The following is a 27,100-nucleotide window of genomic DNA, read 5'->3' as shown; positions in this document are numbered from 1 at the left end:
ATTTAATGGATGCACCATTTTCAAGCTTTTGAATAATTTCAATTCTTTGTTTAACTAAAAGTGCAACTCTTTTGCATTTACCCATCATTTTTGTGATTTATAAACAAAAAAAAAAAAAAATTTACTATAAAAAAAATTTTGACATCCCTGACATAAATAACGAAACAAAATTTGTCTTTTTGCTGTGTGATGGAACACAACAATTGACACAACGAACTAAAACAAACTAAACATTTGGTCTCTCTCTCTTTTTTTTTTTTCTGAGTGGCAGGTGTGAAGACAGCAGGGGGTTGCAAGATAATAGGAACATTAACCTCCCAATGATGACTTATAACGCCACTTCTTGTTGCTTATTTACGACTTACAAAACATCTGTTTATACCTATTCTAGTTATTACTTGAATTTTATGATTTCTGGTTGTTTTTTTTTTTTTTTTTTTTTTTTCTTTTAATTTGGAGACTTGAAGTGTCCCGGTTAATCCGCTTCCCAGTTAATCCGATTCTGGTAAATCGAGAGTCTGCTGTATATGATATCAAAATTATTTTTTGCATCCAGTTCCTTTGTGACCACATCATAGTATCCAATCAAATTGGTCAGACAAGACTTCCCTTAACAAACCCATGCTGTGTCTGAACTATTACTGCAGTCTTGTTTAGGTGATCCTGTATCACCTCTTTAACCAGTGATCCCATTATTTTCCTGAACAGAAGTTAAACTAACAGGTCTGTAATTATTTGTGTCACCCTATGCGAATTGGGGATACATTTGCACATCTCCAGTCCATGGGGACCTCCCCTGAATCTAAGGATGCTCTCATAATTATGGCTAAGGGTTTGCTAACTTCCTTTGCTGCCTCCTTCAGTATAACTGGATAGATTCCATTCACCTCAGGTGCCTTTTTTATGTTTAACTTCAACAATACCCCCAGGGGCTCACATCTGGTGAGAATGGGCTTGGCACACCCAGGGTCCTGAGCTGGATATCATCATTCTTCTCTTTCTTGGTGGTTCCTTTTTACTTCTCTCTCTCTCTCTCTCTCTCAGGGTAATAGGGAAATTTGTTTTTGGCCGGTGCAGCATAAGCCTCAGGCTTCCTTGCACCATATGGCTAATAATAATAATAATAATAATAATTTCTCTTCCACTTTGCTCTCAGTTATTACAAAATCACTTAGCTCCCTGTTAGAGTTTAATAAACTTCTGGCATTCCCCTCCTTGAATAACTCCTCTTGGTTGAATGTAGATGCAAAATACTCATTCAGTTTATCAGCTACTTGAGCAGGATCATCAATAGTTGAACCATCTATGTTAAGTGGACCAATCTGATTCATTCCCTTCCTTCTAGAGTTTACATAAGTAAAGAACTCTTTGCTGGTTTTCTTTGCATCCTTTGTCAAAAGATTTCTCGTAATCTGCCTGACCTCCTTTGTGACTTGATTACAGACTGCCTTAATTATATCTGCCATAGGTTTCTGTGTTGCCTGATAATTTATATGCATCCCATGCATTTTTCTTCTCTGCCACAAGCCTCATTAATTCATCTGACATCCATTTAGGCCTGAACCTTGAACAGTATTTCTTAGTTGGTATGAAAAGCCTAGTAGCCTCCAAGATTAAGTCCCTGAAGGCTTCCCATTTAGAATTCACCATTGGTAACATCATCAGTTGATCCCACTGTATAGAATTTAAAAATGGTCTGAGACCACTGTCTCCTATTTCATTTAAACCTATCTTTTGTTCATTTGTACCTTTAGAAGAAATATGAGCTCTGGGAACTGTACCAGTCTCACGCAATTTGGTGTATCTGGTGTTCTGCAGTTAGGAAACCGTCAATGGTATTCTCTACAAGCAGCAGTAGTACTTCCACCACAAAAACCGTAGACAAACACCACATTGGCATATTCAGCACGTGTGAAGATGTGCAGCATTCTTAACAACACTTGTAACACCAAACAGCGTCAGGTTATAACTGCTTCTTGGTTACATCTGATTCAGGGAGCTGTGCTCGCCAGTTTCAAACAGCTGTATCTTCGTATCCATTGAGAATTGGACACATGTTTATATGAACTTTTTTACTCAGAATAATCAATACTATAACCTCTCAAAATATTTACTATTCCTCCTGAATCACCCTGTATGTCTCATACAGTTTTCCCTTTTAAAATATTTCTGGACTTCTAGTTTATGTTTTGTAGAGGTGAATATATGCAAGAGTAGAACTCGTATAGGCTTTAAAACATTAACTCTGCAAAATATTATCAGATTAAAGTAGTTTATTACAGTTTTGCAACCCTTTTCGGGTTGGGGGAAGAGAGAGAGAGAGAGAGAGAGAGAGAGAGAGAGAGAGAGAGAGAGAGAGAGAGAGAGAGAGAGAGAGTGAGTGCATGAATTTGGTTATCCAGTTTTATTAAATGATTTATTTTATTCATCAGAAAGTACTTACTAATTATATTTTTTGTGGTTTATTAGTTATCAATCTTTTTATTGAATTTCTGTTCATTCATAAATTAATTATGATTTAGTAATATATACATATGGCTGATTCTTTCAGAAAATGTATATATGTTGAAAGGAGGATTTGATTATTATCAGTCAAATAGTACAGGATATTTCCAGTCACCTCACTTTCCTTTGGGCTATCCTAGTGATTACAGTGCAGAATACATCATTCAGAACACTGACAGCAGTGGCTTTGTACAGCTAATTTTCACAGATTTTCAGCTTTCACCTTGGTCTTTTGTAGAGGTATTTATTTATTGCTAGTGTTATATAGTTATAGACAGTAGTAGTATTTTTATTAAAAACAAATGGGTTTAATGTATAGCACATAAGTCATAATGACTAACATTTTGAAATTTATTTTTACAACCCTATGTAAAAATTTCAGTTGCAACTCTAGTAAAAATTTTATTAAATTTATACTGAGTATAATTTTAACTGATAAAAATTTGAAATTTTCTAGTGATATTTTTTTGAGCAGAACTGAGCATCTCTGTATATTTTATTCTGACCTGATAAACTGTTTTTCAAAATAATTATTATTGAATTTTATTGTTTGTTATTCAAAATAATGGTATTTATTATTTGACATTTCTTCATAAGGTTTCCTATGCACTGTAAGGAGAAATATCTTACCCCTCTTACTTGGCAATAACAGCTTTTAGTTAATAAAACTCTTGTTATCAAATTTAAAGCCACTGCTTTATATTTGATAACTCTTTTCTTCATCTTAGATTCACCTTCTAGCTAATGTAAACAGGTAATTAGCTATACAGGTGACCTAAAGATATTTAATACTCTTTCTAATTTAACTTAAGCTACAGTTACCATCATAAACTAAAACATTATAAAATCTGTCTGGAAATCCTAGAATTAATCAGAGGGAGGATCTGCTTACATTATAATTTTGAAATTAAGAAAAGGGATCCTGTCTGTGATTAAACTCCATATTTGAATATTCACGAGTTTGTCTTGTTGGTAAAGAGGTCATTCAGCTGGCCTAAATATCCTATACATTTTGAAAAATTATCATTTAAGAATGCATGATGACAGTGAATCATGCTAAGAGCACATTCACTGTCATTAAAGAAATAAGGATCAACAATACCATCCAACCAAGCAATGGGATGCAATACCAGTACTAACACTTCATGCTCTAACATTGGATAAGAGCTCTCACTACTCAAATAGACACAGTTCTGTGATTTTACTCATCCATCAGTTTAAAAGATGATTTCATCCATCCATCCACAAGATGTTTTTAAAATTGGGCTCTACTTCATATATTAGCACAAACCACTCACAAAATTCATCTCTTCTAATGAAACCTATTCCATTCAGTGCTTGCAGTCTTGTAAAGAAAATGTGGTGCATGTAGCACGCATTCTGATTGGCTGTTTTATTAAGCACACCAACCTAATAGTGAGTAGATCACCCTTTAACAAGAACAGCTTGACTTTTTTGTGACATGAACTCAGTGAGGTGTTTCCACAGAGATGCTGGTCCATGTAGACTCAGTTGCTTCTCACAGGTGTTGCAAATTGGAATTGGTAGTTGTGGGTCTCTACTCCAAAAAACTGGTTCCACCTCATCCCACAGGTGCTCAGTTGGATTGAGATCTGGTGACTGGGGGAGATCACTGCAGTAGGCTGAATTCACTCTCATGTTCCAAGAACATGAGAGTTTATTTAAAGGCTGTTTGAATACAGAATTACATATTAGATTTATTCCTATTAGATATATTTTGATATTGTTCACAATTAAAAATGTCGTATATAGATGACCAAAGTGCATTAAAACTTTGTTTTAATCATTATGTAGCTTTAATATCAAGATCAGCATTGAAATATTACCTGTTTTTAAAAACTAAACAAGAACAGTTATCTTGGCTTCATATATGTAAAGTAAGTCTTTAAGCTGATTAGTAAATACTTTTTGGTATTATCATTTCTCATTTTTATATAGATATTTGACAGTAATGGTTCCAGGATAGATACATATAATGGAAACACATTCCGTCCACCAGTGCTAATGTCTTCTGGATTATCGCTGACTGTGAAGTTTCGTGCTAACGATGAATATTCCAATCCTGGTTTTAAGGCTAAATACATGTTTGTGAATTGTAAGTTAAACAACTTTTTTGAAAGCATATAAGTAAAAAAAAAAAAAAAGTGAAATTGTAGAAGATTGAAAGGGTTATTTTAGTTGCTTTACACAATCATGTATTAATTATTTTTTCACTTGTTCATATTCTCTATTAAAGTGTAGTGGGTTTGCCACTTGTTTGGAGAGATGTAGATTTTAATCAATCAGAGATTGGGAAATTCTTTAAGGCCTTAAAGTTAACCTGACATCAGTGCTTGGTACTGAGGTCAGGTTATATAATGAAATTTTAAACTGGAAGGTAGTACATATTAAAATAGCTGTTTCAAAATTAGTGATGAAATCTTGCACTGGAAATGAACATGGCAAACCTCTTAATTCATCCCCAAATATAGCTGTTATATGTAACAAACTAATATTTATTTCATCATAGTTGGATAGAATTATTATGCTATTTAACTGTTTGCTTTAATTTCTTTGAATTTTATTATTACAGGAATGTAATTCATTTCTTTTTATGGGAGTTACATAGGCGTGAAAAATGCCACAGACTGGGGATGTCATACAAATGGCTGCCTGGGGACATTTTTAACTTAAATTTAAACTTGTAGTACTGCCATTTATGAATATTTTTTAATTTTATTTTTCTCGTTTTACTGATCTACTTGTGTAATTACTCTACAGCACAGATAAGATAAGAGGATCATCAAAAAAAGACACAAACATCTTGAATAACTATTTTTTTTTGATATATTGCACTGACTTTGGTAAGGTTGGGTATCATTAAATGCACAAGATGAGGGAGTTTGTTATTCAAACTCTCCCATCTTATTTTACTTGTTATTCAAGCAAAAAACATTCAATATGTATCCAATACCATTTGTAGAAATAAAATTGAACTTTTACCATAGTTGCAGCTGGTGTTTCTTCAGAGATGCCCTATGCAGCGATGATTTTACCTTTCCATTCTTTGGCAGTATGTGTGGATTATACCTGTAGACACTGTTCTTCAGGAATCCCCAGAAGAAATAATGAGAGGAATTCAGATATCCTGTCATGCAGGATATCAATTACAAATGACCCTATTGTGTTAACATCTTCCTTCAGGAAATGAAGAACTGCATTCACCATATGAGGGCTTTCCCATGCATCAGAGTAGAACAAAGTGGTCTCAAAGGAGTTTTTGGTAGAATTCTGCATTAACTGTATCATTCAGAAAAATTGGTCTAATGATTCCAGCTGATGAAACTGTGTTATCACATTGTATTTCTCAGAATGCAAAGGCATCCAATGATTATATGGGGATTCTCACTACCCTATCTAGACACATTCTGTTTATTGATGTAGCCACTTTGGCTGTGAGTGCAATTCATTGGTGAACTACATGTCAAATAACTGTTGCATTGATTTCCAGATATTGACAAAATGAGTCATAAAGGAAAGTAGTTTTTTTTTTCATTTTTTTAGTGTTGGTCAGGGATTACTGCATCTGTATTTTGTTACAAAGCAGTTTTAAGAAATCTTTTTGAATAATGCTTAAAGTGTGCTGTAAACCCAGCTCTTGAAACAATCATCTCACAGATATCCTTGGAATACAAATAATCACTGTTATTTTGTGAAATAATTTTAGGCATCCTCATTAGCTTCTTTCTGCCAATGCTGCACTTTGCCGACCGGGCTAGCCAGGTGGGTAAAGTGCCTGCCTGGCAACCGAAAAGTCGCAGGTTTGAATCCCGCCTCGGGCTTGGATCACAGTAAAATGCAAAACCTTTGGGAGGTGCATTATGGCCACAGAAGCCAATGCACCAACTAACAAAAAAAAAAAAAAAAAAAAAAAAAATGCTGCACTTCTTATTGCCTGTTACAGAACCAGGCTGTTCAGACTTCTATACTAACCTTGAAATTGTTCGTCTTTCGAGACTTTCCTGAAACCCAATTTCAATTTAAACTCATTCTGCAGTGCTACAAAACTGCCAGTTTGATGAAACCTTTTCATCACAAAAAACATGGTCAGTAGTGAACTTCATCTTGTTTTCAGAATTTTCCTGATAGGGTACATCACTAATCAGTAAAAACTACCATGCCTTACATGTTTAATGACACCAAAATCACCAGTGCAAGTCCTGTATATAAAAAAAATAGGCATTCTGTAACTATAACATCTTTTCTTGATGATCGTGTATCATGTTCATAACAGCACTAGTTATTTAAAAAATAATAATTCACAACCTGAAGATTGATTTTGTCATCCTTGCTTTTAAATATTATAGCTGCAAAAAGATTTTTTTTGTTGATTTTTTCCCCTAGTCAACAAACTATGTTTAAAAAAATAGATGTTATGCTTGTAATGTTTTAAAAAGTATAAAAAAAGATAACTATCATAATATAAATCGCTGCATATTATTTTACAACCAAACTTTTAAAGTTTATAATATGTTTATCTACAAACAGTTTTTTCTTATCCTGATAAACACTACTATAGGAAGTATAAAAATATAATGGAAAATGAAATATCAAGTTAATAATATATATTTTCTTTTTTAAATTTTATAACGTAACTCATTTCATCTTTAAAAGTATATAAAAAAAGCTAGAATAGATTATTTCTCATGTCACAAGTCTTAGACAAAATGTTTATGTGCAGGAAAGGTATTTTTAGTGTTAGGGATAGCTGTTATTCCAGTCTCTGCTAACAAGAGTAAACAAATCACATATCTCTCTGATAGGTTATCATATTCAGAGAAATATGTGAGTAAACAAATCACATATTTCTCTGAATATGATAACCAATCACATTGATCCAATCAAAGTTCACTGATTAATAATGGCAAATTCCATTCTTGCTTCTAGGATTTATCCAGTGTGACATTCTTAGTTTATGAAACAAACTGTCTCATAATATGGTTAGGCACTTGTAATTTTTTATTCAAGTTAATAATATATATTTTAAGTTTAAATAATTATAGCACTACTATTCTTCACATTTTGACTGTTAAAGCTTATAATGTAGTCACTTATAGATGATATTTCATTGAGTCCCCCTTCCCCTGGTCAGTAATACACTACTCATTCCAAAACTAAAATATCTCATTAAGCTTAAGCAGCAGTTAATTTTTTAAAAATGTCTTAATTTATTTTGACTTAAAACTTACTATATACAGGCTGGCCTCGATTAACGCGATTAATTCGTACCGCGAGCGCATCGTGCAAAACGGAAACACGTTAATCGAATATAATAATCAATAGGAAAAATTATAATTGGTCCGTGACTTTCAGGAATGTCTATAAAGAATTTTAAAAATACCTTTTAAATAACTTTTTAACTGAATGCCATGTAAAAGATAATAAAAATTATAGAATTAAATGTTTATTGCTCAAAATATATAATGGAGAAACTAACTATTTACTACGGAAATATTTGAACACAGTCGTTTGAACAGTTGTGGCTTTTGTTTTTTCATCATACAATTTCCGATAGCCGACAACAAGCTTCTCTAGGCCCTGGTGAAATAACATGCTTCTTTCGATGTTAGGATCAACATCCATTATCTTTTGTTTAAGGTTCTCTGCGATACGAAAGATTTCGCCTAATTCTTTTACCGTTATCTCCTTTGCGGTAACATTAGGCGACTCCGTAGCCAGGTGGGAAGGAGCAGCAGTGCGTAGCACACGCTTCTTGATTAGACCGGGGTTCGAGCCCGTCACCACCAAATACGGAAATGTCAGGGAATGACCACCGCATATCCCGGAGCAATATGGCCTTAGTTGCTAATGCTCCTAAAGACCAAATAACAAACAGCGGTAACATTTTCATCTAGCTCACACTCTTTTTCTTCAGCTTCTTCGTGCACACGCTCTATTTGAAGGAGATCATTGTCACTTAGCTGTTCTGAATGTGAATTCAGTGATTCTCGAACGTTAGCCGTATCCAAGCCTTTGAAACCAAGGTCATTACCAATATTAGTTATGTCTTCAATAACTTTTTGAACTGCATCTTTGAAGCCAGTAAAATCGTTTGCACAATGGGGTAAAAGATGCTTCCAAACTGCTCTCATATTGCTGGCTGTCACTCTTCCCATGCTGCATGAATGTTTTCAATGGCCACTCGTATGTTATATTTTTTCCAAAATTCTGGTACAGAAATTGCACTATCTCCTGTTGTAGCTTCAAGTGCCTGTGCAAAGGTTCTATGGAGATAGTAAGTCTTGAAAGTTGCAATCGTCCCCTGGTCCGTGGGTTGCAATAACGAAGTCGTATTTGCCGGTAAAAAAACAACTTTCACATTTTCATTTAAGTCACCAAGTGCAGAAGGATGTCCAGGTGCATTATCTAAAAGCAACAGAGCTTTAAAAGTAAGATTATTTTTCTTGCAATAAGCTTCAACTGTTGGACAGAAATAAGACGTAAACCAGTCTTCAAATAGGGCTTTGGTCATCCATGCTTTTTTATTCGAATGCAAAATGACTGGAAGAGTGCGATGGCTGTATCCTTTTAAAGCCCTAGGATTTTGTGTACAGTACACAAGCATAGGCTTCAATTTAAAATCACCTTCAGCGTTACCTCCTAATAAAAGTGTTGGTTGATATTTTGAGACTTTATACCCAGGTTGTGATGCTTCATTTGCAGCCAAATAAGTTTTAGTTGGCATCCGTTTCCAAAATACGCCCGTTTCGTCTACATTAAATATTTGCTGATCATCGTATTCAGCATCCTGAATGATTTTTTTGCAATTCAGCAGGAAATTTGGCTGCAGCATCTTCATCAGCACTAGCAGCTTCCCCTGTTACTTTAACATTATGCAGTCGTGCTCAATTTTTGAAATGTCCAAACCACCCTGAACTAGCAACAAACGTTTCAGTCTCCCCTTGATATTTTGTTTCTTTGAGCTTAGTAAAAATGTTAAAAATGTTAATAGCTTTGCTCTGAATATTGTCCTTAGATAATAGAATTATTTTTTTATTGCAATCTTCTATCCAAATTGATAAAAGACTTTCCATTTCAATCATTATTGGAGTTCTGTTTCTGGTATTTTGTAAAACAAAAGATGATGAAACTTTACCTTTCTCTTTGTATTCGTCCTTACGGCTCAAGATAGTTCGTACGGTAGACTCACTGTATCCTAGATCTCTTACGATTTTTGCATGGTTTGCATCACTCTCATGTTTTTTAATAACTTCAAGTTTATCAGCTCAAGTAATAACTTTTCGTTTTATTTTTTATTACAATCACTTTGTTTTTCACTCTTTCTTTTATCCATAATTAACAGGGGTAGAAAATTAGAATTTTTAAATATGTCTACACGTGACTTTATTAGCTGGAGACAAACAAGTAACACGTCTACTTGGTTGATGGAACACACTGAGGCGGACAGCGGGCAATCGCTTGTTTATTGGCAGTCAGACATTTAGTGCACGATTCAAATCTTTTTCAACTATCAGAAATAAAAGATCGCATTAACTGGAAATTTGTATCGCGTAAAGTAAAAAGTGGTATAATTTTTTCAAATCGCGGTAACTGAAAACCGTGTTAATCAAACTCGTGTTATGCGAGGCCTGACTGTATTTTATACTTAGTATATTCCCAAATCATAATGTAAGATATTGAAAATGTCTTGAGTTACGGTTCCTATCCATCTTCACTGCTTTATAGTTTGAAATACGAATAAAGTTTACTGTTCTGAAACAAAAGCTTTGGTCCTTGTCTGCTTTTCATAACTAGGGTCCTCCATGACAGTACAGTGGTTTTATCACTTGGAGAGTTCTAATTTTGGATCCTTTCAGAGACTGGAGGAATTCTTAAAGCTCTGGGTCAGCATTAACTAAGTTCTCGTGAAGGTTTACCCTTCTTGAGTTCCTTGAGCATTTCAGCTTACACAACGTGCTAATCAGCACAGGAATGCATGCTTGTACAGACATATGCTAGTGGCCTGAAATGTGATGTGCTTTGAAACCAACAATAACACATCCAAATTCCTTGACACATTATGGTATAGTGGCCTTGGCTGCCACTATACCATAAAAATCCAAACCAAACTTTCATAAAATACCCAAGCTTTACCACTCAAATGGCTGTCTGTCACATGGTTCCTAATTTTTTTTAAAATGTATGTTAGTAAAATTTGTTAGATTGATGGTAACTTATCAAGAGATGGTGTTAATGACATTTGTTTACAAATTAAAGCTTTACTTGATAAAAACAATTTTCCAATTATTTTCAAATTCAAGCTCCCAGTTTTTGGTAGTTTTGATTTAATAAACTCAATCTTTATTTTTCTTTTTTTTTTTTTAATTTTTACATGGAATGTAATGTTGTCTAATCTCTTATTAGAATTTAAAAAAAATTTGAATTGCAAATAATCTTTGACATAAATAGATATTTTTTGAAAAGTTTAGTAAATAATGCATCTTTATATAAAGAACTTTAAAAAAAATTACTTATAATTTAAGTGGTTGTAAATTTTGCAATTATTAAATTAGATGTGACAAATATGAAATAAAAAGTATAATAAGTACAATGTTTTTAAATATTTTCAGATCCAAAAAAGTACTGGTTTAATAAACCATCTACAGGTAAGGTTTTATGTGTATTGTATTTATATATTTTTAAAAAATATCTTTAGGTAAAATGAATATTTAAAATTCAGTTTAAAAATTACATTAGCAGCTTTCTTCTATATTTTTGCACTTTCATGTATCTATAACTTTATTTTGCAGTGTGCTAAAATTATCATTTTATTTGAAATTATCCCTTTATCTTTATGGTTAGCAGACCATATTTTGTATAATTGCCATATTTAAAATTCACAAATCAGTCCCTCAGATGGACTTTGTCAGAAATTCAGATGCTAATTAAGCTTCAGCTTCAGTGTGTACTTCAGATATATATTTTACTATAATTTATACACATATATCCATCTATTGCTTTTGAAAATTTATTGTACTCCAAAAAAAAAAAAAAAAAAAAAAAATGGCATGGCAAAAATATGCAATTAATTGTTCACCATATGAATTTATAAACCATAAAATGATATTCAGAATAGATCTGAATGAATGACCTATCTCATCACCTATTTGGAAAGCATGCTGATATTGCAAGAAACTTATCTTTTCAAGCTAACTTTTCTTAGGAAGATTTGTAGGGTGTTCCCATAAGTTTTTTTTTTTTTTTTTTAATATAATTTGACTTCACTCTGATATTACCTTGCATCATCGATAAACACATTTTTATTCAAATAGTGGAGATTGTTATTTCAACAATTATTCTTACAGTAACAGATCAATTCAAATCTAGATATAAGGATTATCCCAAAAGTAATGCACAAAAGTGGTTAATTTAAAATAAAATTATTTTATAACATAATTTTAAAATCTGAAATGTAGTTTTCCTTCATGCCTTATAACTTATAATTACCCAACATTTTGGTAATTTTTGAATTACCACAGCCAATGAGCATGCTAAATGTTGTTTAACTGCCTGCTGAAGTTAATCTGTCTGACACATTGAGTCATAGCTGCACTGAACTCTTCTAAAGACAGAAATATTTGTCCATGCAGTGGTTTCTTGAGCTTGGAAAATAGATTGTAATTGCAGGCACTAATATCAGGACTATAAAATGGTGAGATGTTTCTCACTTGTAATTAGTGAAAACAAGCTGTACAGACTACATATGAGACCTTGTGTTGTCATAGAGTACAAGCACATAAGTTTTCAACATGTAGCCACTTCTGAATTTTCAGGCATAATTTCTTACAAAGAAATGTAGTTGCCAGTATAATAGGCATAAAATAAAATTTTCTGTTCCGAATCTGCATACAGTAGATGATTGTTTATCTTGGTTTGATCTATTGATGAGAGTTAATAAGCTGGAGAAAAATGCATAACTTTCATTTTTGTTTGCATTGTTTTGACAGATTCAATTAATGCCTTTAGCATTGTTGAAATATGAGTTTTTCTCTCACAAATCACAGCATGCTAAGTTGCATATACCTTACAGCATGTTGAGTGAGAGAAAGAGAGAAGTGGAGGGGAAGAGGGTACATTGGTGCTAATCACTAATGTATCTGTAAATTGCACCTATACCAAGACCAGTTTGTCTGTTTACAAAATGAAAAAAAAAAAAAAAAAAAAAAAACTTATGGGAACACCCTACAACTCTTCCTAAGAAAAGCTAGCTTGAAAAGATGTTTCTTGCAATATCAGCATGCTTTCCAAATAGGTGATGAGATAGGTCATTCATTCAGATCTATTCTGTTTATCACATTACTAACCATAATCCCATGGTTAGTAATTAAACAAGAAACATTTCTTGTTTACCAGTCATAGGCTTTATAGTTTCCTGAGTGTAATTTGACTTTTTGGAGTGATGTGATCTTATGTCAGTGATTAAAGTACTTTGTTTTATTCATGTAGTATTCCCAAAAAAAAAAAAAAAAAATTCTAGTTTTGTGTTTTCTTTTCTAGATTGTGGTGGATTTGTTGAAGACTGTGGAGGAGCCATTACCATGATGAACATGGCAAATGGAGGAACTCTTCAGGCATATGATTGTGTCTGGTTAATACGTCCACGTTATACACATTCTTATGAAACTCATATTTCTATTCGTGTTGCCCAGTTTGAAGAAATGGGTGAGTAGTTGTTTAAAAAGATTGTATTTTAACATTTTGTCTTAATAGGCCTTTATTTTGAGATTTTGCTATTAGCATTAGCAAAGGCACACGATGCAAGAAAGCAAGCTTATACAGCATTAGCCAAAAAAAAAAAAAAAAACCCTTATTTCACCCATCCACTTACTCCAGATGTTTGTTAAGTTCTGCCTTGAGTCTATTTAAGCTATCAACAACTTCTATGACAGATGGAAGTTTTTTCCAGCAATCAACCATTGCTGGAACAAACTTGCTTTAATGAAACTATATTGATTTGGTTTCATTAAAACTTTTACTAAAATCAAGTTGATAAGCAAGAAGCATGTACAGAGTGCACCAGTGAAAGATATCGAAGTCTAAAACAGACTCTCTGCAAACTTCAAAAAATAATACTGGCTTGTAAATTTAAACTTGTAGGAATGAGGTTTGCTACACTGCTTTAAACAGTGATGACTTTTTTTTTTTTTTTTTTTATCATGTAATGGTTTCCCATATACTTGGGAAAAAGGAAAAAATTTCTTTATTTCTTTCCATATTTTGTAAATAATTTATTCAAATAATGTGTGGCTTTTATAATAAAACAAACAAGATAAAACTCGTACATGGGTGAACATCTCTGCAGAGATTCCTCAGATTCCTTTGAATAAGTTCTAGGGATTTTGGTCTGAACCATTTTGCGATTTTTCTTTTTGGTATTATGCCAGATATCTCCCTTTTCAAAAACTTCCATTTATCTGCCGTAATGTTTATGTTCTTTCTGCCTTCTTTATATTCTAGAAGAATCACCAAGAAAAAAAAAAATATAATCACTTGGCCCTTGCTGACAAAGCCAAGAGATTCCAGAAAAGAGTCTTTGTGTGTGTGTGTATGAGTGCAAGAAACGGATGTTCAAGCTTATCTTGCATCCTAATTTTCGGATATTATTAAGCATATTCCAATGATACTTTTATTATTGGCATCTTTTTTTTTTTTTTTTTTTTTTTTGTTCCCCAGTAAGTTGTGAATAAAATTTTTGAAGCCAATTCATTCTTCTTTTTCAGTTGTTTCAAACTGTCAAGATAACTTTCTTATCTGTGGCCCAATAATTTTTGTTGGGCCACAGAGTGCACATCAGATAAAACTGGAAATTGATTGAAAGGAAACTTAAAGGAATTGCCATCATTGTCTTAATATGTTTGCTGCCGCTGACATGCAGTTAAGTGGTTAATAAATGAGTGCTGTAAAGTAAAGACTTAAGTAAACATTGTGAACATTTGGTACACAGCTTTATTTGTTCTTTGCTTGTGTTGAGGGTAGTTTATGTACAATAAACTTTTGATAAAATTTTGTGCTTTCAAATTATCAAAAAGTTTATTCCGTGTATGTAAAGCATTGCTACAACTAGTATCGAGAAGTTGTTAATATCACATGCCTTTTACTTTTACAGCACTCACTGACTTATTAACAATGACTGCATATGTGCATTACAGCACATCAAGTGCTAGTGAACATGTTAAGCCTTTATAGATTTCTTCATTAATGCGATATGATGTGGAGATAATGGAACTTTTGTTGGAACTATTTTTTTTTAATTTGGTACAAGGCTGTCCTGAACATGGCCACTTGTCCTAGTTCTATACTAATTTCATTCTTTACTCTCCCATGAATGTACAAAATATGACATTTTAGCATAACCAAATTGCTGATCCTATGTACCACTTCATTTATTTTCAAGCTCATTGAACATGACTGCAACAGCACCAGTCAAGGAACTTTATTCCTATACCTCGTACATTTAATTAAAACAGTACAGAGTGATGATTTTTAGTGTCTGCTCCATAGCCAGGTGGGCAGGAGCAGCAGTGCGTCGCACACGCTTCTTGATTAGACCGGGGTTCAAGCCCGTGACCACGAAATACCGAGGATGCGGAAAGGTCAGGGAATGACCACCGCATATCCCCGGAGCAATATGGCCTTAGTTGCTAATGCTCCTAAAAACCAAATAACAACAACTTAGTGTCTGCTGCCCACTTATTTGATGCTCATCTTGCACTGTGAATTATAATGCTTCTGTAAGGTTTTCTGTTTGCAATCATACTAGAAGCATCAATCATCACTGGTCACTAATCTTATAACAATAACAAAAAATACAATATCATTTTTGGGTATTTTATTGGAAACCACAAAAAAAAAAAAAAAAAAAAAACATTTTGTGAAAAATTTGTATGTGATGGAGAAAAATTGATGTTATTTTTGAAATCTTTGTTCACAAATTACTAAAGGATGTATATAATTAGTCAACTCAATCCATTGTAGGGCTGTGTAATTGGGTATTTTATTGGAACATATAAATATAGTGAGAACAGCATCATCAGTCTAGAAAGTTTGCTGTTTTGCCAAAAAAGATTCTTCAGCTCAAAGTATACAGTTGCAGTCGTCTTACAATTGCCTTATACACTATGATTATGACCTTATTTCTACAAAGAAATGTTTGATAAATCGTCGATAGCCCCTGTTTACACTGCTTGGAGAATTTCATGTCTACCCATATCATAACTCCCAAATCCCTTTCTTCCTCTAACATTTTTAATTCAACCCAAACAAGTGTATAAGTTATTTTTGGATTGCTATTCCTCAAAGTATAGGACAAATACAAATTTGTTGTATTAAAACATAATTGCCACTTACCTAACTATCCTTTAAGCCAGTGGTTCCCAACCTTTTTTGACTCGCGAACCCCTTTCAACGTAAAAAATATTTTAGCTAACCCCTTTCAACATATTTTTTTTTTATTGCGAACCCTTTTCAACGTAAAATTTTTTTTTAGCAAACCCCTTTCAACATAATATTTTTAAAGCAAACCTCTAAGCCTATATTCTTTGAAATCGTATAATGTTTCTAAATTTTTATTATAAAATATTTCCAGTACTACACTGGTGTGCAAAACTTAAGGACCAACACTATTTCTAAAGGTTACAACCACAAAATCTTTACTGATGAGAGTAGATTCTGGACATCAGCTAATCTGGCGAGAGGTTGGCACACGGTATCATCCTGCAAACATCACTGAAAGGGATAGATATGGTGGTTGAGGTGTTTTCATCTGGGGAAGCATTATCTTGGTTGGGCGTACACAACTCCAGATACTGGAAGGCGGTACTGTAACCAGTGCACGCTACTGTACTGAGGTAATCACACGAACTGGGTGCCATTGGCCCCGAGTTCGTGTTTATGGATGATAATGCCACACCCCGTCGCACTGCAGCTGTTGATATGCTTTTGGAAAGTGAGGACAGTGTTTGTATGGATTGGCCTGCCCGTTCCACCGATTTAAATCCCATCGATATGCATATGGGATGCTCTGAGGAGACGCCTAGTAGCACGTCCACACCCACCAGAAAATGTTCACCAGCTGAAGATGGCGCTGACAAAGGAATGGATGATGTTACCGCAAGAACTTATCAACAACATTGTTCTAAGTATGGACAGGCAGTACAAAGCCTGCATCGACATTAGGGGTGGCCATATCTCCTACTAATGACCACTCTTTGTTCCATCTTTGGCAGTGATGCATCTGTATCATGGCAGCCAGTGCTATGTTGTCATTTTTGAATAAAGTCCCTCTGTACCGTTTTGTTTCCGTTGTTGTGTCGGTGTTGTTTCATTCATAATTTCTGTATCTCACAAGGTTGCTTTGGTATGCTTTTCCCATATCCAGGCCACTCCTATGAGAAGCTACAGGTGAAAACCTGACTGGTCCTTAAATTTTGCACACCAGTGTACATTTTTATAAGCGATATAGCGTAATAATAAAAATTATTATTAAGCACCATTTATACTTTGTAAAGCAGTTATTAATCAGTCCAAACTAGATTTCAAACAGGCCAAGAGCATAAAACTTGTTTCTTGTCCAGTGGTAGTCGACCATTTTGGTCTCTTGCCAAAACTACTGGCTGAAATTTTTGCCCATCTCCGTACGCACTTCTGTCAGAACAGATGGTTCTGTTGCCACATCAGTCAAAAATAAAGCTGACCTGCTAGCATCCTATTTTTCTTCCAACTCATGTATTGATGATCTTGGTAAAACACCTCCCACCATTCCCAACACTCTCTATTCAATGCCTCCTGTGGTCTTCCGTCAAAAGAAAGTCATAAGGATTTTGATGAATCTCAATGCTAAGAAAGTTCCAGGTCACGATGGTATTTCTCCACCTGTTCTCAAAACCTGTGCTCCTGAACTTAATCCTGTTCTTTGCCGCCTTTTTTCACTTTCTTTTCCAAAGGTGTTTTTCCTTCTACTTGGAAATTTGCACATATCCAGCCAGTTCCTAAAAAGGGTGACAAATCCCTCCCAACCAATTATCATCCCATTGCAATTACTTCTACTCTTTCTAAAGTAATGGAGAAATCAATTAACCGCCAACTTTTAAACTACCTGGAAACCTTCCATCTGATCAACGATTGCCAGTATGGATTCTGTCAGTGTCGATCCACTGGTGATATTCTGGCTTATGTTACCCATTTATGGACTAATTCAATGGAAAAGTTCAGTGAAACACAAGCAGTTGCTCTTGACATCTCAAAGGCTTTCGATCGTGTTTGGCATAAAGGTCTTCTAAACAAGCTTCCATCTTATGGTTTGCCAACTGTTTTTTGTAATTGGTTATCCAGTTTTCTCTCTGATCGCTCACTGAGGGTGATGGTAGATGGCTCTCTGTCTTCTAACTTCTCCACTAATGCCGGTGTCCCACAAGGTTCAGTTCTTTCTCCCACTCTTTTTCTCTTGTATATTAATGACCTTCTTCCATTGACTGGAAATCCTATCCATAGTTTTGCTGATGATAGCACATTGCATTCCACCTTCCAGTTTGTGAAACCTTTCCCTGCTCAAACAACTTAAACTTCTCGAATATCCACTACTACTTCCTTAAATGGTGATCTCCAGGTAATTGTGCAGTGGGGCAAAGACAACTTAATTTCAATTCTTCTAAAACTCAGTTCTGTCTTATATCTCACAAAAGGGATTCTTCTGCTCTTATGTTTATCTTCAATGATGCTCTGAGTTCTAGGCAAGATCTTGGAGATTACCCTGACTTCTAATCTCACTTGGAATAAAGCACATTACAAATATTGTTTCCTCTGCATCTAAAAAACTTGGTTTTCTCTTGGCGTTACTTTCCTTCCAAACTGTTGTTGACTCAGTATAAATCGCAAATTCAGCCTATCATGGAATATTGTTCCCACATCTGGGGCATTGCCCCCAAAACCTCTCTCAGGCTTTTATCCATTCAAAAGAGGGCAGTTAGGTTAATTAATGTCTCATCTCTAACGAAAAAAAAAAAAAAATCTATGATATTAGGGTCACCCGTAAATGATTACATCTACCCATATATTTATTGTGTTTGAGACTGACTTACTCAGCCACGGAGTGAAAAAAACGCCCATTAAAATTCCTTGCGCCATCGATGGGGTTTGAACCCGGTGTGGGAATTGGCTTCTATAATTCCCACTCTCTCTTTCAAAGCAATCCGAACACGTGCCGCAACCAGTCAACATCCTTTTACTGTCCAAGTTCAAACTCACAGAACCAACCTTTCTTCTTCCTCATTTATTCATTCAATTTCCGTTTTCTGGAACAACCCCCCTTCTTATGTGTTTCCTGAAAATTACAATCAACAGAAGTTCAAGTCTAATGTCAACAAGTATCTTCTTTCATCTTTTCAACCTTCAACCCATGCACTTTACTGAGTACTATAGGTTCTAAAAAAAAAAGTACCTTTACATAACAATGTTCCTTGAGAATCAAAAAAAAAAAAAATTAGTATGGAAACCATATTTATTTAACATGATATACTGTAAGATAGTAAAATAATTATAAGGAATTGTGGGAGATGTGGTTTCTTTCTTTGGTAATTCTTTATTTTTTATTTAATTTTATTTTACTTTATTGTTTATTATTAGTCATATTTTGTAGTTTACAATAATATACCTATGTAAATTTAAGCAGATGCCATTATAGAATTTTTAGTGCAAACCCCCTGGAGCACTTTCATGAACCCCCAGGGGCTTGTGAACCACTGGTTGGGAACCACTGCTTTAAGCCTATCCCAGTCATCCAAAACAAATGTTTCTTGGTGCTGATCACTAGCCAATCTTCATGTCATCTTGAAATTTTGACATGGCACCCTCTACTCCTGCATTGATGTCATTAAAAATCAGAAGCCATAGTGGTCCCAGAACCAATCCTTGGGGTGCCTGCTGCCATGCAGCCACCCTGCATGGCAGCTTGTATGCCAAATAATAATCATATAAAATTAAAAATGATTATAATTTTCATATTTTTTTCAAAACATTCATAGTTTATTTTTTATTGGTGTATATCCTAGAATCTTAATTGAAATTCCAGTGTCCACTTATGCAGTAACCTCTCGTGAGGGACTGAGTCAAATACTTTTCTAAAATTCAAATAAACAATGCTGAAATTATTTCCTACATCCATGTCAAAATAGCTAACCAGGTTAGTTAAACTAAATTGTCCCTTAACAAAACCATGTTGTATATCCTTCAGAATGTCATTTATATCTCTGTATTGCACTTTTTCTCATTGTTTTCATGATTTCCCTACCACTGAAGTCAGATCAGCTGGCCTGTAGTTATCCACTTCACTTATAGAACTGCTCTTATGTATTGGTGGCATGTTGCTCCTTCAATCCAGAAGAATCTCTCCCGAGTCCAATGATGCCCTCATAAATTTCTCTTCAATACATATATATTTCTCTTTGTACATCTATATTCATATTTATTCATTATAATTGAAATTTAATTTTGTTAATTTCATGTGGAGTATGGCATTTTTTATATAATATTCAAAACCCATTGTGGTGTCTTTCAGTCCTCATTATTCAGAAATACTGCATAAATAAAACTGTCTGGTGTTCATTACAAAAATTAGTTTACTGTTTCACAGGATAAAAAATGTTCACCAAAATACAGTTAATTTTTTAATATTTAGCATAAGGTTTTAATTTTCCAGGAATTGGTGTTATAAGCTTAATGACTGAGGAGTATATATACATATATTTTTTTGTTAGTTGTTGGCACATCAGCTTCTGTGGCCATAATGCACCTCCCAAAGTTTTTGCATTTTACTCTGATCCAAGCCTAAGGTGGGATTCAAATCCACGACCTTTGGGTTTACATGCAGGCACTTTACCCACCTGTCTAGCCCGGTCGGCCTGATGAGTATACTAAAGATTAATACAGAGAAATAGTGGGCTAGCAAATCAGAATATCTCATAATGGGGGATTTTGACTTTCCAGATGTTGACTGAAATTTGTGGGTTTGTCACTCACATACTAGCAAGACCTCTGTGAATTTCTTGGATGACTGTTTTTTACAGCAGAATGTTAGAGAGGCAACAAGAAGCAATACTCTTGATCTGGTTATCAGCAGTGATTCTTCATGCATTAAGAATGTGCAGGTAAAAGAACCACTGGGTGGAAGTGATCATCATCAGCCATTTTCAATCCACTGGCATATGAAGGCCTTTCCGGTTCCTTCTGTTTTGTGCAATGGCCATCCATTTACTGCCCACTAACTCTTGAAATTCATCCGTCCATCTCCATTGTCTTCCAAGCTTTCTTTTAGCTCCCCTTGGGTACCATTCTGTTATTTTCTTAGTCCATCTGTCAGAATGTCTCCGAGCTATGTGTTCTGCCCAAGCCCATTTCAGTTCTTTACTAGAGTTTGCTGCCTAATGCACGTGTTTCTCTTCTTCTAACAGTCTGTTTCCTAATATAATTCATTCCACTCTTTGCTGTTTAGTTTTTAGCTTCTCTTCCATAAGTCATGGTGGGGAGTATACATTGGTTCATTATGTTACGTTTCAGACAAATTAGGATATTGCTCCTCAGTATGTGACTATATTTCATGAATGCTATACAACTGAAATTTATGTGATCACAGTGCACTAATGAGGAATTTAATTGAAGACATAACTACTGTCAAGAGTAAAGGGAAAGGCTTTTGCTTTCATAAGGGTGACTACAGTGGTCTCAAGACAGTTTTTAAATTTTGTACAGTGGGACCAACTGATGATGTTACCAATAGCAAATTCCAAATGGGAAGTAATCAAAGGAGCTACTAGGCTTTTCATACCAATGAAGAAATACTGTTCAAGGCTGAGACCTAAATGAATGTTAGATGAACTAATGAGACATGTGGCAGAGAAGAAAAGTGCATGGGATGCATATAAATTATCTGGTGATGAGAGAAACCTATGGTATATATAAATTAGTCTGTGATCAAGTCACAAAGGAGGTTAGGCAAACTAAGACAGATTATGAGAAGTTTCTGGCAAAGAAAAACAGCAGATACTTCTATGCTTATATTAGCAATAGAAGGAAGGGGTTGAATCACATCGGGCCACTTAATGACTATGGGTTAACTTTGATGACCCTGCTCAGGTTGTGGACAAATTGAATATGTATTTTGCATCTACATTCACACATGAGGAATTTTTTAGGGAAGGGGATGCCAAAAGTTTATCAAACTCTAATGAGGAGCTTAATGACTTTGTGATAACTGAAAGGAAAGTGGAGCCAAAATTGTTGAAGATGGACATAAAAAAGGCACCTAGGGTGGATGGAATCTATCCAATTATATTAAGGGAAGCAACAAAGGAGGTAAGCAAACCCTTAGCCATAATTATGAGAGCATTCTTTTCATGGGAGTTTCCTATGGACTGGAGATGTGCAAATGTATCCCCAATTCATAAAGGGGGATCAAAAGGAAACATGAGCAATTACAAACCTCTTAGCTTAATGTCTGTTTCAGGGGAAATAATGGAATCACTGGTTAAAGAAGTAATGCAAGACCATCTGGATAGGCATGCAATTATACTGCAATCACAGCATGGATTTTTTAAGGGTTGTCTAATCAATCTGACAGGCTACTATGATGCAGTGACCAAAGAACTGGATGCAAAAAATAATTTTAATATCATATATTTGGATTTCAGAAAGGCCTTTGATACTGTTGCACATAAAAGACTGTTGTACAAACTGGAGCAACGTTGCATTAAGGAAAAGAAGTTACTGCTATGGATAAAGGGATGGTTAGGTGGAAGAAAACAGGGAGTAGATCAATGGGCACTGACCTTCGTGGACTAATGTTATTAGTGGAGTTCCCCAGAGTTCAGTGTTGTGTCCATTGTTGTTTTCAATATTTATCATTGATATGTATGAAGGTATATCAGGCGTAATGTCTGAATCTGCAGATGATACAAAGGTTGGTAGTAGGGTGGTTAACAGCAGTCTTCAGGGTGAGCTACTGCAACAAGATCTAGGAAAATTAGATTGATGGGATGAGAAATGGCAGTTGTAGTTTAACATCGACAAATGCAAGGTACTGCTGGGTAGTAGTAACCACAGAGTAACTTATCAACTGTGTGGTACTACACTCAGCGTGGTGGATAATGAAAAAGAGCCCAGGGTAATTGTGCAGTCAGACAAGAAATTCTCTGAGCAGTGCAGACATGCTGCCAGGATAGCTCACAGGGTTTTGTCAATGATATACAGAAACTTTGCTAGCAGGGATAAGGAGGTGATTATTCCTTTCTTTGAGTCCATGGTTAGGCTGCATCTTGAGTGCTGTATGCTATGCAGGCCTGGAGGCCTCACTTTAGGAAGGATATAGATCTGTTGAAATGGGTGCAGAGTAGGGAAACCAGACTGGTGAAAGGAATGAAAGGGTGCTGTTACCTAGAAAGGCTTCATTTCTGCAAATTGTACCATCTTGTGACTAGGCACCTGCAGTGAGATCTGACTGAGGTGTTTAAAGCTTTGAATGGATTGAGTTCTTACTGAATGCCACTAACATTCAGTAAGCTGAATGTTAGTGGCATTCTTCGACTACACAAGAGGGGGGCATAAATTGAAGTTGAGGAAGAATGGTTGCAAGATAGATGTGCGTAAGTTTGCCTTCAGCCAGCGGGCAGTTGATTTTTGGAACAAGCTTCCATCTGTTGTTGTGTAAGTGGAATGGGTTGAATAAATTCAAGGCAAAACTAGACAAATTCTTGGAGTGGTACGGATGAGTGAACTGTGTAGTTTTTTTTTTTTTGCTGATGCTATATAAGCTTGCTTTCTTGTATCATTTGCCATTATTGCTACTACTAATTTGAAAAAATCCAAAATAAATACTGATGAGTGTATAAGTTATGCTGTATATTTTTTAATACTGTCTTTCAATGTATACTATAATAATTCTAATAATTAGTATTAATATCCTAGTACTAACTACAATGATCTTGAAAAGTTATTTTAAGCATTATAATCCTTCCTTCTTTTCTCATAAGATTTTCTTTTTCTTAGGTCCCAAGTCAATACTAGAAATTCGTCAGGGTCTAACTTCAGAATCATATCTTCTAGAATCTGTTACTGGATATCAACATCATAAAATCCCACGTGGTCAGGAATATGTTGTGCCCATCTCTAGTGGATTTTATATACGCTTGACTGGATTTTTCAACAACAAATCTCACATTGCTATTATCTATGCATCCTTTAGATATGAAGGTATATATAAAACTTCTTATTGTTGATAATTGTTAAATTATTTAAAAACATTAAACTTTTTAAAGCTATTGCCACTGAAAAGTGCCATTTTCCTCAACAACTTTGTTGGAAGTTCTAGGTAAAATATTTTGTTTTCACACAGAAATGCATATGATCGGGTGTTATATCTGTTAACACAAGATACGTCCTACTGCACGAATACTTTGCTCAATTCACATGCAGTTCAGTAGAAAAGGAACAGGAGTATGCAGTCATGTTATATATGGAATGACCAAAAAATTGCTGACTACTTCCCTGATTCTCTCTCTCTCTCTCTCTCTCTCTCTCTCTAAAACTATGAGATGATCCCATTTTATGCATGCTTTTGCTGCTGTACTATTATTTACTGACAAAATTTGTTGTCAGTAAATAATATGTTGATTTTATGTTGATTTAAAAAATCAACATGTTTTAAAACATGTTGATTTTTTTTTGTGAGATAAAGAGCCAGCACAATAAATTAAATATTCAGTTAATTAGTCACTCATAAAAAAGAAATTACACTGTCTAGGAAGAGTGGCTTGCCCTAGATGGTATATGGCCTTACATACATTGCAAAATTTTACAATTTGTAAAATTCATCCACTAGTGATGCATGTATAATGTAATACATGCATCACTAGCGGATGAATCGTAATTTAAATATCATACAGAAAGTGAGCAGCAAATGAAAACAGAAAAATTATCTACATTGTCTACAACAGATTACTGTTGAAGACAATAGCACAAAAATGATAGACTTAATCAGTTACAAACGTGTTGATTTTGTAATCATTTACATACTTCAGGGTTGGGTATGGGAAAAATCTATCCAATGTTTTGGTTCTTTTTTGTAATGGATATAGAGAACATCTGGATTTAGTATTTTTCTGAGGGATTTTGATGCATCAAAGTATATATTTTAGCAGCAAAGGTTTTCAAAGATTGAAGAACTATTAAGTGGGAAATAGGAGTGTAATTGAGAGCATAATACATTTTTGATCTACCCCAGGTAAACAGCTTACCAGTTTTAACATTTTCCACATTTTAGAATGTGGAATTCAAATGAAAGGCAAAGAGAAAGGTGATTTTGCAGTGGCAGAACAAATGACTCATCCATAAATCAATACTGGATAAGTTTTTATATACTTCTATTTTGGCTAAATTGGAAACAATCAAGATTTTACTTAAAGATCCAAACACACCTATAGGATTTAATTTTAGACTTTTGAAGTTGAGTTTAGAATCAAAATGTATATATACCCAGATATTTATGTACTGGAACTAGAGGCATTGCTAGGGTTGATTGCACCCAGGGCAAATTAAAAAAATGCCGCCCCTTGAAAATTGTTCTTTAAAATTCTGGCTGAATTCATATATTGGTACTAAAACTGATTACTCGTCATAATACCAGTTACAAAATAATAAAAACAAAATACACTTTTATTGCTAAAAAAATGAAACTTATATTTGGTGCCTAGGGCATGTGCCCCACTTGCTTCACCCTGGTTACACCACTGACTGGAACCATTTGAATTAGTGTTGCCAATAAAATGAGAAAACTGAAGTGGAAAAGATTTCCTAGTTATGGAGAGATTGGCAAGCTTTTGAGGAATTAGAGCGTGGTTGAAAGAAAGAAGGAAATTATAGACATTATCTAAATATTAATTTATAAAAACATTTTTTGTCTTAGCTTCTTCAACAGAATGTAAGATGGTCCAAACCTTCAAATTGTCTCTGTAAGTAACTAGGGCAAGGTTATTCTGAATTAGTATGGAGATTAAAGTAGAGAAAAGCAGAGGCAGATAGTGTGCCTCCTCTTGAGGTATTCCTGCTGATATGGTTTTAACCAAAATCATTTTCCCACAACAAAGGATAAGTTTTCTGTTAAAAACTTTTGACTACTTTTCTTGCAACTCAAAAGTAGTAGAAAGTAGAAAAGGCAGCTTTACAACTGGAAATTGTAGAGCTACTTTGACAATACGGTGGGAAAGATAAAGGAAAATTCAGAAGTGTGTTCTTTTGCTAGTTCAAGAGGAGCAGAAGAAAGCAGATCCCAGGGGAAAAATCAGAATAAGTCTAGAGTCAGGTCAGTATTTGTAAATTTAGGAGAGAAGAGTCTCTTTCTTTCTTGCATAAAGGACCTCTCAGATATGTGAGAAAAAGGAGTAAATTTTTTTTCAATACAGAAACTTAAGATAATAGGAAGTTCGACTAATCACAGTCAAAGAAAATATCAGTGATAGCACGATTTAATATTTTAAAATTAGTGAATAGGAGACTAGGGTTTGATTATCTATAGTGAGAAAGATGATTTGAGACAGGCTAAGTGCCTTGACTTGATTATCAATTAATTTCCATAGTAATAAAAACGAAAAACTTCTTTCTTTAATGCAATTCACTCCAGTTAGAAGCAGTGGACTTTTTTTTTTTTTTTTCATTAACAATACAACTACATTTAAGCATAGTAGCAACTTCACCACTTCTAACAAAAGACCTGCAATTAAAGATACAATCGGAGCTAGAGTGAGAGGGAAGCATCAGTACGTTGCAATTTTTGTCAGGTAGCCAAGTTTCATTTAAATAAATTATGCTGCACAAGAATTCTTCAAGAGTGGCAGCTTATTTTTTAGGCTTCATATATTTTGGCCAAAAATATTCAAGTGATCAATGGCATTACACAGTGCAAGTTCCTTGCTTGTCTTTTCTAACCAGTTCTTAGGCCAACTAAAACAGATATTTGGAAGTGTCTTCACAGAAGCAATGTTTGATATGAGATCATGGATTAATTAGCATAGAAACTTTAACTGCTAAGAAAGGAAATTTGTGTTCAAGGTAGGGAGAGATCATATATGGGAATTCATGGGTGAAAAATGTCTTCTTTTTATTCTTAGTCGTGTGTGAATGGCATTGTGCCCCAACAGCCTGACATATGTGCTGCACATGTTGGCTGTAATTCTGTTTACTTCCTGCTATCTCATCATCCACAAATCCTGCAATTTTTGTGGTTTATGAGAGTATACTTTATCTTTTATGGGCTCATATGCAGTCCAAAAAACCAACTAATCAGTTTATTAGAATAAAGGCCAGAAATAGTTTAAAATGGGAAACTCTTAAAATTTTATTTTTAGTTCTGACATTACATTGTATAATAAGATCAAAAAACTTCAATTTTCCCAAAGTACAATACAACTTCAATTCTGGTGGTAGTGAGTGAGCAATAAAGGATTTTTTTTTTTAAGACTAAACTTTTCCAATTAAAAAATAATTAATGATGGAG

At 34.5% G+C, this 27,100-nt stretch overlaps 1 protein-coding gene across 1 annotated transcript in view; it reads left to right on the top strand.

The window, feature by feature from the left end:
* The window catches only part of LOC150089901 (uncharacterized), a 64,486-nt gene that overhangs the window by 26,652 nt on the left and 10,734 nt on the right, over positions 1-27,100 (top strand). The window contains exons 5-9 of the mRNA XM_090389699.1: positions 2,552-2,745; positions 4,465-4,621; positions 11,136-11,171; positions 13,063-13,227; positions 23,599-23,802. Coding sequence (XP_090245825.1) covers positions 2,552-2,745; positions 4,465-4,621; positions 11,136-11,171; positions 13,063-13,227; positions 23,599-23,802 — 756 coding nt within the window. The remainder of the gene's footprint in view (positions 1-2,551; positions 2,746-4,464; positions 4,622-11,135; positions 11,172-13,062; positions 13,228-23,598; positions 23,803-27,100) is intronic.

The sequence above is a fragment of the Mastigoproctus giganteus genome, chromosome 2 (assembly GCF_048544385.1).
Source record: "Mastigoproctus giganteus isolate SK-2022 chromosome 2, ASM4854438v1, whole genome shotgun sequence".
In the NCBI taxonomy this organism is placed as follows: domain Eukaryota; kingdom Metazoa; phylum Arthropoda; class Arachnida; order Uropygi; family Thelyphonidae; genus Mastigoproctus; species Mastigoproctus giganteus.
This window is presented reverse-complemented; position numbering and strand designations above follow the sequence as displayed.